The sequence below is a fragment of the Chionomys nivalis genome, chromosome 10, assembly GCF_950005125.1.
Source record: "Chionomys nivalis chromosome 10, mChiNiv1.1, whole genome shotgun sequence".
In the NCBI taxonomy this organism is placed as follows: Eukaryota; Metazoa; Chordata; class Mammalia; order Rodentia; family Cricetidae; genus Chionomys; species Chionomys nivalis.
This window is the reverse complement of record NC_080095.1, coordinates 34,734,887-34,748,555: the sequence shown is the minus strand read 5'-3', so window position 1 is coordinate 34,748,555 and position 13,669 is coordinate 34,734,887. Positions and strand designations below refer to the sequence as shown.

At 39.5% G+C, this 13,669-nt stretch overlaps 1 protein-coding gene across 5 annotated transcripts in view; it reads right to left on the bottom strand.

Annotated features, from left to right (window-relative positions):
• Positions 1-13,669, bottom strand: part of Cep128 (centrosomal protein 128) — a 335,390-nt gene that overhangs the window by 254,924 nt on the left and 66,797 nt on the right. For all 5 annotated transcript variants that reach the window (XM_057783389.1, XM_057783390.1, XM_057783391.1 and 2 more), the window contains one exon: positions 208-294. In XM_057783389.1, the coding sequence (XP_057639372.1) occupies positions 208-294 (87 nt within the window). The remainder of the gene's footprint in view (positions 1-207; positions 295-13,669) is intronic.

The following is a 13,669-nucleotide window of genomic DNA, read 5'->3' as shown; positions in this document are numbered from 1 at the left end:
ATCCAACTCTCAGCAAGGAGAGTGGTGAAAGGTGACATGGCAGCAAATGACCTGTGTGTATTTTCAAGAGTGAAGGTAGAGCTATAAGCCACCTCACCTCATAGGATGTCCTACAAAATGATCTCGGGGTCGCTTTTCACAATGCTCAACAAATATCAGTGAGCCCCAACTACCATGCTGATGGAGGGATGATTTTCAAGGTCTTACCTGGCTCTTCTCAGTTTCAGTTTGTCGCAGCTTGCTCCTCATTGCATCCTCATTCTCATCTGCTTTAGCTTCTTGCTTCTTCAGTGCCTGGAGTGAAAGCAAATGAGAAAGCATATTATCCCAGAGTATGCACAAAGCGAAAGCCACCACTAGGACGCATTGAGGAAGGACCCAGAATTTATTTGCACAAAATCTACAAATAAATTCCGACCTGTTCATTCACAGAAGCCCTAGCAACACTTCAGTGGAGATCAAATGCAAACAACTTCCTGATCTTTCTCATTGTTTCCATTAGTTTCATCCTTTTCTCCATCTTTGGGAATCTTACTACACAGTTAGAGAGGTTAAACTATTAACCTTCATCATGGAAACAAAGTTTACTGCACATCAAAGTATCATATTGAAGGTTGTCTTGGTGATCTGCTGTTGTGAAGAGACACTATGACCAAGGCAATTCAAATTAAAGAAAGCATTGAACTAGGGCTCACTTCCAGAGTTTCAAAGCTTAGTTCATCATCATAATGGCAGGGAGCATGGTGGTACAGATGGCACTGGAGACGTAGCTAAGAGATACATCCTGAAACACAGGTCGAGAGAGAGAGACAACAGGCCTGGGTTGGGTTTTGAAAGTTGAAAGCCCACCCTAGTGACACAGTTCCTCCAACAAGGCCACACCTCCTAATCTTCTAATCCTTTTAGACAGTTCCACTCCCTGGTGACTAAGCATTTAAATAAATGCACCTTTAAAAAAAAAAAGTACCTACTGGGACCATTCTTATTCAAACCACCACCGAGGGTTACATAACCTTCTGGATTTAGACATAACACCATAAATTAGTTTTTCGGGTTCTAAAAGCACACCATCCATTACAGCGAAACATTCCCCTTGCATCACCATTATGCAGACGACTTATACAAAACCTGCCAGACCATCCAAACTCTACTAGAAAACAGATCCATTCTCATCTAGTTTCCCCTCCTTAGTAATAAAGAAGCCTATAGAAAATTCTTTCAAAAATTAACCACAAAAATGTTCATCTGGATTTGTTTCAATGTCAAAAAGAAAATTAAACAAGTGGAAAGAACTTAAAACAGACTTTTATAATATCTAAATGGCATTCTGTTCAAATAAAAAAAATTGACTATTTTAGCACTTATATTTAGCAAGGTATATGTAAGTATGTATACATACTGAGGAAACACAAACTACCTAAAGCCTTTCCCAACAAAGCAACAGGAAATAAATAAAAGTGGTAAAAATGAACTTTGATGCAAATACACTATCATAATCCATTTCATCAGCCTACATATCCAAATACATCTTAAATGTACTTCCTGTATGCCAAGCACTGTTCTAGAAGCTACGAGTGTACACAGGTGTAAAACGTACATGACAACACAACTCAAGCAATGAGCTCCCTTCATCAAGGCTTCTCCTCACACTAATTAGCAATGTACCATCTAGGCGAAAAGGCAGAGAAGCTTTATCAAATGAGTAGTAGTTTGCTGTAATAATAAACAACTTCTATGATGATAAATATATCTAGGAAATCTTATATATGTTAAACGCGCTACATATATTTAAAACTATATTTAATCTTCATGATAATAATGTATGTTATAAACTCATTTTAGCATCAGAATATTGGGACATAAAGAAGTAAATAATTGCCCAAGAACACTCTCCTAGATAGTGACAAAAAAATTGAGACTCAGCCAGCCTGCCATTTAACTACTGAATGGCACAGCCTTCTCCATCAGGAAACAATAACTACCTAACAGGGTTGTGGTACAAAGTAGCTGGTATTCATGAAGAGTATAAATTAATGCTTGGCATATAATAAATATGCAATAAAAACCAAAAATTATTATTATTTATCTATTAAGAATGATGAAGTATTAATATCATAATGTCTTTCAGATAACTATCTAATTATTTGGTCTTTAACATAGGGCAAATAGAATTTACAACAATATTTAATTCTGTATATATAATATATTCAGTTTTAGATGGTGGAATGTGTTTATAAATTTTTCACAAACAAAATCTCAAAAATCTGAAAATTATTATCGGCAACCTTACCTTTTTCATGATTTCTTGGTCCCTTCCCCAATCTCTCTCTCCCTTCCCCCTCCCCATCTCTCTTTCTGTGTGTGTGTCTGTCTTGTCTGTCTGTGTATGTGAGTGTCTCTGTGAGAGAGACATAAAAATGTAAATGAAAGTGATCTAAGTTGTTGCAACATTTTAAAATACTTTTTACTTAAAAGTAAAACAATAATTTCATATCTATATACAATGTATTTTATTATATCCCTCCACTTTGATTACATCCCTCCCTTCCTATACACTTTTTTCAACATCACTTCTAGAAAATTCTAAACCATCTTATTCTGCAACACCTTTGTTCTAATTTGGACGAATCATTTGTCTTTTTGTTAATCCTTCTTCACTGGCTTAAAGACATGATTGGCTTTTAATTGGATGTTTGCACAAAGGGATGATTAGGAAAGCCTTCTTCAGGTACCTTTTCATCCAACTATAAACAGCTTCCACTTCTGGATTCAAAGTCCTGATTAGGAGCCGCTCCAAATGAGCCTGCAGTGAAGGCTGAGCCAGGCCAGGTGAGGTCATCTGAAGCCACAACATGAAAAGCACAAAGGGAATAAACTAACCTCCAAACAAACAAGACCATCCCAGACACAAGAACCATTCCCTTCCAAAGCCGAGTTCAAAGTCAAACTAGAAGATGCTGTAACTCTCAGGAGTGACCTTCCAGGGCTGCTCAGCACCCCTGGCCTCGGCTTACAGGGGAAGCAGGAGTCATCGTCAGCTGCTGAGCTTCCCTCTAGACTGAACCTCATGCTTCGAGTTTAATTGCCATAAAAACATAAACTCCCAAAATTCCCCAGTGAAGAAATTTTCCAGTTTACCATCTGGAATTTATCCATTTCTTTCCTTTCCCAGGATTTCCAAAAATTAAATTTGAAAAATTGTAACATTTAAGAAAAGAAAAACAAGAAAGATATGTTAACATTTCCCAAGTGCTTGCTTACTTTAGTGTTTGACCAAATACACTAAAAATATGTATATCTATAGATTTACAAACTTATTTAGATATATCTAAAAAGATTTAAAATAATCATTTGAGATTTTATTTATTTCAAAGCAATTCTCATTTATTGGGAGGCTTACATTTCCAAAGAGTTAACAGAAAGCTGTCACTGTATTAGAGAGAACTCTTCAGAAGACAGACGCTGTCTGCCAGTCCCATTGTGTTTTTAAGACAGCACTTGGCATACAGTAGGTGGTACAGCGTGCTATTGGCGACATAAATAAACATTGCTTTATATTCTCTGACATCACTTTGCACTTGGTAGGTCCTGTACATACTGGAAGCCTTTCCAAGTTTCTCCCACCTTTGTTTTATTTTTAGTTATGTATATCTGTTTGTATCTCTGTCTAGGCATATGCAGAGACCAGACAAGGGCATCAGATCTCACAGAGTATAGGCACTTTGCTCATAGATAGGGAAAACAGGATGGTAAACATGCAGGGTTGTTTCTGCAAAGAGAGAGAGGTATAGCCTGTTTCCTACCCAGAAGGTAGTGTATGGCCAAGTCACACTGGCTCCCCTAGACCCCTGTCTTCAGCCTGTTTATCTCAGTCAATCCACAGTGCTGCCCTTCCCCAGACCTTATCATATACATTATTTACCTTGAGTATGCTTCCTTGATCTATAGAAAATATCTTTGTGGAAGATGCCTCTTGTGCTTTACAAGAATTTCAGTGCAATCAAGTCTTACATTTGTTGTACACACAGGATTGAACTGATTATCACCAGGAAACCTTTTTCCAAACTATCCAGTGCCAGACTCTTGAAGTTTAAACCAACAACAGCCACTCAGTCATGCTGAACTGAACTTCCTTCTGACCTCTGTAGGACCCCCACAACAGAGCTGGAGGTGAATGTGAGCCGCATTATATGAATTCTAGAAACCCAACATTGGACTTAATCACTGAGCCATCTCTCCAGCCCTTCCCCCCTCCTGTCTTAATCACTGTATTCTCTCAAGCATCAAGTTATCCACCTTGAGAAACTTTTAACAATGTAGTGATGATGTAAACTAAGTATTTACTTTTGTATTTAAGAGGTGATAACCTTTTCTACTTGTGAGAAATCATTTATATCTTTCATTTAGGTAAAAAAAAAGGAACTCATTAATTGGTTTTAGTTTTCTATTTTGTTTTGGTTTTAAGACAGGGTCTCATTATGTAGCCCTGGCTGGTCCTGGAACTCATGGTAACCAGGCTGGCCTCAAACTCGGAGCGGCCAGGCTCTGCCTCCAGGGTGCTAGGAGTAAAGGCGTGCACCACCATGCCAGGTCCTTAAGTGGTTTAAAATATTTTCCATTAAAATACTGTTAACTATACAGAAGAATTTCAAAGACAGGTCTGAATTTTTGCATATCCTTCAAAAAGTTTCCTTCTAAACTAATATATAACATACTGTATTAGTAGGCTTAAGGTTCTGTCTCCACTAAATGTTCTAATTTTTGTTCCAACAACTGATCCACACTACCATACTGCACTCAGCTTACTTCTTTCCCGAGACTCAAGTAGCTGGTTAGTTTCTGGTTTTCCCTTGTTTATGATCTCAGCATTTCTTCAGAACACTTGTCAGGTATAACTTGGAAGGGGGTGGGGAAAAGAATAGTGACAGTACCTTGTCACTACATCACATTGAAGGGACAACTCGTGACTTTGGAAAGGTTACCCTCAGATGGTAGATTTAGGTGATGTTCACCAGGTTTTGTTACAATAATTTCGTCTCCTCTCCATTCCACACCGTATCTGTTAAAAGTTAGTCTCTGTGGTCATTTGAATAAAAATGGTCCCCATAGGCCCATGGGGAGTGGCACCATTAGGAGGTATGGCCTTGGCGTAGGTGTGGTTTTGTTGGAATGGCCTTTGAGGTCTCAGATGCTTGAGCCTGACCCAATGTGGCACTCTCTCTTCCTGTTGCCTGCTGATCCAGATGCAGAACTCTCAGCTACCTCTCTAGCACTGTGTCTGCCTGAGCCCAGCCATGATGACAACAAACTAAATCTCTGAACTATAAGCCACCGCCAATTAAATGTTTTCCTTTATAAGAGTGGTCATGGCCATAGTATCTCTTCAGAGCAATAGAAACCCTAGGTAGGACAGTATCTAATCACTCCTATTTCCAAAGGGAAAATTAATCTCCACCACCAATAAGAAAATCTTCATCAAGCATGTCTGTTTTCTGAGTTCTGTTAGGGCATTCCACCCCCCACCCCCTACCCCCAGGATTTACTATCTAGTCTCTTCCTTTATATCTCGTCAAGTATGAATGTTGGTCTCTCTGTGGCTTGTGACACTCGGCAGCCTTCTAACCCCACCTGAGTTATGCAATCCGCCGCCATCTTGGTTATCTACCCTGAGCATCTAAACTCACAAGCACTCCTAGCACCTCAGTTTCTCCACTTTGTAAAGAAAGAATTTATCGCTAGCGGGCAATATGGAAAAGTCATCGTGCTCACACGAATGCACATTTACTCCACCTTACATGTCTCATGACTAATGTAAATGCTTATAATTCCAGCTTATAATAGAGAAAACTCAATGATACTAACTTTAATCAAGTTATAAATTTAAAACTATCGTTTTTATTCAAATTCCCATATGGATAGGTTGGGGGATTTTTTTTGGTTTTTTTTTTGTTGTTTTTTTTTTGTTTTTTTTTTTTTTTTACAAAATGACCTCTATTTCTCTCAAATATACAGGAACATAAAATAATCTTGTATTTCTCCTTCTTTATCCATTCTCCAGTTTCAGCACTGGGTCACTTCTGCACACTTTTCAAAATCAATACGGTTTTCTGTTGCAGTCTACCTACTGTCTAAAACTTTATATTTTAATATCTCTAATAGTCTAAGGACACATAAGACTTAGAGATTTTAGTCAATGGGATCCTATTGTTTCAGTAAGAAGTTCAAATGCGAGACACTGAGGAATCATCAGAGCCAACCACTCTACTGCTCCATCAAGAAATGCCATCGCCACAGAAACAATTGACCTGAGCTAGTGGGAGCTCACTGACTCTGGACTGATAGCTGAGGAACCTGCATAGGACCAAACTGAATGTGGGGGACAGTTGTGTAGCTGGGGCAGTTTGTGGGGCCACTGGCAATGGAACCAGTATTTATCCCTAGTGCATAAACTGGCTTTTTGGAGCCTATTCCCTATGGAGGGATTCTTGCTCTGCCTCCAGTGATGCGACAAACTCTGTCAACAATGTGGGGTGGGGGCAGGGGGGGAGTGGTAGGGCGGGAGGGACAGGGACCGGGGATTGGTATGCAAAATAAAAACAAAAAAGACTGTTTGAAAAAATAAAATAAAGTAAGTGTGGGGAAAAAGAGAAACGCAGTCGCATCCAAACATCATCATGGCTTCCACAGCAGCGGCACAAGGCAACGGACACACCAGCACATGTGCAACTTTCAAGCCTGGAATATTAAAACAATTCTTCTACTTTATGTAGCTTGGCCTAAAAACACAGGAAAATCTATACCATTTAGTCTGTATTGAACAATTTCAACTTCTAAAAACAGGTTAACACTAAAAGAGAAACATTTTACAAATGAATAAATCAAAATTATGAGTCATTTCTTTAAGCATTAACCATGAGTGTTAACTCATCTACTTCCTCTAAGCCCACACCAGATTCTGTATCTATTTATCTGAGACCAGGCAACTCAGAATTACATTAAAACACTTGGTTAAAAGCAGTTATAAAGAAGAGAAAACACTGCATGCCGATGAATATCTGTAACTGTGTTGTTCTGCCCTTTTAAGCTTGGTTTTCTTAGAGCGACTTAGCCATAAAGCTGCAGCATGCCCTGTTCCAAAATTCACATTGTCTTTTAGAGTTTTAAGATCACAGGAATACCACAGAGCCTTAATAGAGAGCCCCTGGGGCACATCTAAATCTTTAATAACAACAGTTTTTCTTTTTTCCTTGAGTATTTTCATTAAAAGAAAGAACACATTGAATACTGAACTATTACAGTCCTTTAGAGGCCGATGACTCTAAACACTTACTGCTATGTATTTACCAAGAATCTGGCTTTCCCTTTAGCGAGTGGAGAAAAAGGGGCAAAGAAAATGTGTGCACAAACCCCTGCATTTTTCACAATAAACATGTCTACCAAGTAGCTCTAATACATGACGCACTCAAAGATGTAGCACAAACAGAAATTACAAGCTCCTTGAGTCTGTTGCAAACGGACCAGCAAATCTGGTTATAATAATACACTAGATCCTTAGGTAGAGATTGCATGCTAACTCCCCCATGGGCCGGGCCACTGAGATTCTCAGAGAAAGCCATGAACATCGCTTGTCCTGAGTCATCCTCAGCAGTGCTACAATGCATACCTCGGGCCACAGGCAAGAACATGGAAATGATTCACTCATAAACCCACAAATCCAAAAACAAAAGAAAAAATGCTATACTCATTTCAAACATGAGTCAGAAGCATCATATTGACAGGACAAACCGTCAGGACAAACTGTCAGGTCAAATTGTCAGGTCAAACTTTCCTTTCAATAACAATAAACATATGTCATTGATAAATAGAAAAGAGCTGCTTTTCCTTTATTATATATTAAATTCTTCATGAAAATATGAAATTAAAGTCAGAGAACAAATAGCTTAATCTTTACAGAACATAATAGAATTATAACCCAAATTATACAACATGATACATAAATTCAAGTTAGAAGTTGACATTTTTGTATATTATAAATGTCAACAACATCTTTGAGGACATTTTTTTAGCCAGGCAAAAAGAAATTCTATTAAGGAGAGAGAATTTATGAAACATTATGATAAAGACTGAATTTTTTTAAGAAGGAGACCTGGTGGCTGGCTCTGAAATTCTCTGAATAAACCGAAATACAACTCCAAAGCACAGAACAAAGAGATTGAGGCACAGTGGAAGAGAGGCCGTGCAGCACAGCAAGACTGTTGCTGAGAACAAGTGTTCCTTGCTTAAATTAATGGAGATTTTAGTTCATCGAGTTCCACGAATTTCCAAATGCTGTTTTTTCCTAAGTCCAGTCAGAGATTGCTTCCCATGAGAACTAGTTCAAATCATGGAAAATCTTAGCCTTTAAGTCCATCCAGTTGAAGATCCTCTGTGCCAACAAAAACCAATGCCCCCAAAAAACAGTTTCTTTCAAGACGAAAAACAATACAATCATATTCGACATCCCTAAACAAACAGTTCCTGACTCAAAATGAGCTAGGTAGTTTTTACTAAAATTGTTAAAAAGCAATTTATTTTATAGCCATGACCAAGGAAAGAAAATTCTGCATTTAAAGCTACGACTAAAGCAAACACAATCCCTGCCTGTTAAGTTAAGAGGAACTGCCTGAAGGAAATTCCAAGGGATCCAGTGCATGTGCCACAGTGACACCCTTGTCATCTGTGAGCCACCAATGTAAAGCTCGAAGTCCTGAGAGCTGCTGGCGGTGGGCAGGCCTTTACCCTCAGCACCTGGGAGGCAGAGGCAGGCGGATCTCTGTGAGTTGGAGGCCAGCCTGGTCTACAAGAGTTAGTTCCAGGACTGTTTACCCGTGGGCCTGCCTGATGTGAGTGGCAAGGACGTGAGTGATAAGGCACAGTATTCCTGGCTTTTAATGGTCATGACCAACGCTAGTTCACGTGGTTAAGTGGAAGCCGTTGGAAGAAAAGCATCATCTGATAGTAATTATAATCCTTAGCCTGAAAGATATCTAAGACTTTCAAACACAGAGCCCCAAGTTTTTTCTAGGCACAGGTCTGGGTGACATCTGTTTATCTCTTCTCTCATGGTGAGTGGCTTACTGTGCTAGGGAACTAAGAGCTCTCAGGGGAATACAGTAGTAGAATAGAGCAGAACTTACTCTCACCCACTTTCTCTAAGGAAACTTAAGACACCTCTCAGCCCTAAGCAGAATGCATTAGTGGAGTCAGTCACTGTTTGTGACACCTGGAGCCAATGAGGCCCAAAGGTTATGGGTTCAAACACTGTAAGTGCCAGTTTACTTTGCTGTGCCCCACAGCCATAACCTTTACCCCTAAACCTTAGCCAAGGGCCACATGGAAGACGAGGCCAGAGATCTGGTGAGTCAGCAGAACTCCACTACCACGACTATAAAAATAATTCAACATTGAAAACCCTCTGACCAGAGGTGGGATTTCTGCCTTCAGATGTTTCTAAATTTGCCAATCTAGAAAATACAAATAAATAAATAAATAAAACGCTTGATTACTACTGCTTAAGAAGTTGGTTGTTGAAATGTCATGTAAGTCTTTTAATGTCTTTAATTCAAAAACAACAGTGGTAATAAGCATTATTCCCTGAAAGGCCACTGCTTTTACTGGAACAGATTGTATTTTTATGCAATCTTTTACTTAATAAAAATCTTGCAAGGAGAGTTAAATATGAGTCCTATAAGTGGACTTTCCAGGATTTCCTTCAGAACCAAAAGGCAAAAGGCTCTTAGCAAAGGGTCTGTTTTCATCTGGGTAGTTTCCTCTCAACAAAAGGCCGGTGGTTTTCTTAGAAACCCAGAGCGATGTGGTACTTGGACTCTGGGCAGAACCACTGAGCCAGAGCTGTTGACAAACAGGAGATCAGAGATGATTGTGGAAATTTAGATTAGAACTTCTCAAGGTTTATCTGCCTTTGAACAGAAAAACCTGTAAACATACAACAACTTTCATTGTTCAGAGTTAGAGAATGTTATTTTATTCCTTTCAGCTTGGGGATTTTTGGTTTTTACTACTTTCTAATAAAAATAAAAGAGAACCAAGTGGATGAATAAAGCTATCTGCAGCAGAGTGCTTTTTGTTTGCACAATATTATGCACTCAGTAGTTGCCCAATAAATATTAATTGATAATGATGGGAAAGGATTTTATAAACAGATGGCCTAGCAAAAATTCACTGAAAGATGTAGACAGAAACACTGCCCCTCTTTAAGAAAAGCATAATGCAGAGATTTCACAAAGCCTGCTTACACAGAAAATCACAGGCTATGGTCAGGCAGTTGTTCAGTCAACAAGGGCAAAAGACATTTCCATCATCACAAAGTCAGCAACACTGAGAACTTATCCACATATGATTCTGCACAAAGGGACACAGACTCCTGCTAGCCTTATTTAATATAATGTATAATGAAAAGGAAGGCAGGAGGGAATAGGGGTCAATAGCAAAAACCACATGATTTAACCAATACATTGAGACCTAGTAATACATGGTATGATCACAAAATATTTCAGCCCTGAAAAAAAATCACGGTAGCAGTAAGAGTGAGCATCCATAACATTAACTTTCAACACTTCCACACAAAATCGGGGGGGGGGGCACATTATCAGAATACCTACACATACGCTTAAAGAAAAAGGTCGCTTAAAGAGTGAGGCCATAATAAAGAGAATTGAAATGCTTCAAAATCCTAAAGATATGAATAAGCAGAAGAGTGATCAGATCCTATAAAATAGTAATTGCTAACAAAGTAGGAAGGAGGAAGCTACAAGAAAACTAATCTACCTTAGAAGAATTTCTAAACACGGACATATACACACACACACATAGGCATACTTTCCAAACTACTTAAAAAGTATAAACTAATATAGTTCAGAGAATTGTAGAGAAAGGCAGTTGAAATGAGGAAGCAGGGGGAGCAGAAAGTGCACTGCAAGCATTTAATAGCTAATAGATTACACGATTTTTTTAAAAAGTGAAAGGTTAGCTGGCAATGGTGGCACATGCCTTTAAATCTAACACTTGGGAGGCAGGCAGAGTGAGTTCCTGGACAGCCAGGGTTACACAAAGAAACCCTGTCTCAGAAACAAAACAAAAAAACCAAAAACTGGAAGTCAAGAAGACTGGACATAAGTGTGGCTTACATAAAAAGAGGTGATGGGTATTTGGGACAGCTCACAGCATCCACCATCTCACCGAAAACACAAAGCCCTTTCGAAGGAAGCCAAAAGTTAACATGGTAACAGGGAGCACACTGCTGCTTCTATGCCACACAAGAGGTTCTAACTTCAACTTGTGTCTCACTACTTTTAAATACTAGGTCTGTATCAGTGGAACATTTTAATACAGGCAGCAGTTCCCAGGGCTCGGGTGCCTTGAAAGACTGTCTACCATGTTTCTGAACCACTAAGCTTCCCTGGATGGAAATAAAAACCATTACAAAGTTGATTCCAGAGTTTTCAAAATTATTTCCAGTTTTGTTCCCAAAAACTCTTGGGGAACTGTTTTACACTGAAAAAAAAAAATGTTAGAATGGTTTTAGTGTCATCAGACACAATCAAAATCCAAGAAAACAGTCTACAGGTTGAATAAAGAGATGAGACACAAAGAGGGAAATCAAGAAAAACCTAAGGAAGAAGCCTACAGAACAAACATATCTTGGACCTGCATCTTACAAGCTGTGCATAGGTGTTCAAACCCCTTTGCAAAGCAAACCCCTTAATAGTTGATCACCATTTTCCATCCATTTCCTTTTCACCAGCAGACATGGATGAGTCTCATGCCCTTTTCAAAGACCAGCATCTGCTGCCTCTTTGCCAAGAAAAATAATAATAAAATTCATACATAACAAACACAGACGAGCAAGAAAATCAATTAACATGACATAAAATGATAAGAGAAAGAGCAGTGGTGTGAACCAAAAGCATGTCAGTCAGAGTTTAAGTACTTCAGCCATGGATTGAGAAAGTGTTCGACATGTTAGCAAGTAAGCAGAGAGGCAAAAATTACACTCATAAAAACATTTCCCTACTGACTGGAAAACACTAAGCCTCAGCAAAACTATGGCCTCTCAAGCACAAACTTGCCCATGAAGGGCCTAAAAGGGTAACATTCCCCACCCCAGTATTTTCTAGAGTCCATGCATATCTGGAAGTATTGCCTTACAGTATCTATGAAGAGTCCCCAAAGGCAAGACAGCCTCTTAGGTAACCAGAAACCCACGGCTGCCAGCACGGTACCTGGCACATAGCACACAGCAGTGCTTGCCAAATGAACATCTTACTAGGCAGTGTTCTGAGGATGCAGGCTACAGCACCATTCTTTCTGCCATTCATTCAGCAAACACCTAGCATGGTCTTACTATTTCTCAGGCTCTCTTACAGAGCCACGAGCTAAGAAGGGCTCACCTTCAAGGGTTATGTGCTGGTTAGGGGACAGGCAGATAGCCAATGATGAAAGATATTGTTAAAGAAAAAAGAAATAGGAGGCTGGAGAGATGGCTCAGAGGTTGGGAGCATTGCCTGCTCTTCCAGAGGTCCTGAGTTCAATTCCCAGCAATCACACAGCAACCACATGGTGGCTCACAACCATCTGTAATGAGGTCTGGTGCCCTCTTCTGGCCTGCAGGTATACACACAGACAGAATATGGTATACAAAATAAATAAATAAATATTTTTTAAAAAGAAAAGAAATAAATGTAACAAACTCAGAAGGGAAGGAGGGCCTCTTTCTTTGATAGTTATTAAAGGTTTTCTGAACTAGAGTTCTGAAGACCAGGAGGGCACATGGCAGGCAGCTGTTTCAGAAATCAACCTGCCTCTGAGAACAGGAAGCACAAATGTCCAAATGCAGGAAGTACAGAGCGTGCCCACAGAATGGCAAGAAGGCCAGTATAACAGAGATGCATCTGTATTTCCTAGGAGTACATGGGTCATAGTGCATGCTTGGACATCAGAGAACAACTTGCAAAATCTATACTCTGCTTCCACTATGTGAGTCCAAGGGATCAAGCTCAGGTAATCCCTCTGTGCACCAAGCTCCTGTACCACTAAGCCATTTTGATGGCCCAAGGTCACTGTAACTGGCCTACGGTTAATAAGAGCGAGAACGACAGGAAACTGCAGTGAGAAGAAATCAGGGACCAGGGGCTATTAGTGGAAGACTTTTAGATTTGTTCGAACTGTGACAATAGAACAATGTGACATTACTTGATCGTCAGGCAGGTGACACAGAAATGAGACCTGGGGTCAAGGGCTACTCTGCTTGCATAAGCAGAGGACGACGACAGCAGAGACAGCAGTCTGCAGGAATTGCAAGCACATAAAGTGCCAACTTTCACAAATATTTTTAAATCAGAGTTGACGAGGTGTGAAGAATGAGGGAAAGGCAGGCGCAAAGACAACAGAAAAATAGAGTTCTCAACACTTAAATGTACAATTATTTGTCATCATGATGATTATCCATCATTTTTAGAAGATGTGTGATCTATTTCTTTGGATGAAAAACATAAGAGGATAAGACCTAACCCTTCTGGAAGGTTTTGGGTCACGGAGGCAAAAAAACAGGAAAGGAGGCTGCAGGCTCGGTCTGTGCCACTGACTGCAGCTGAGAGAGGCAACATCAGTA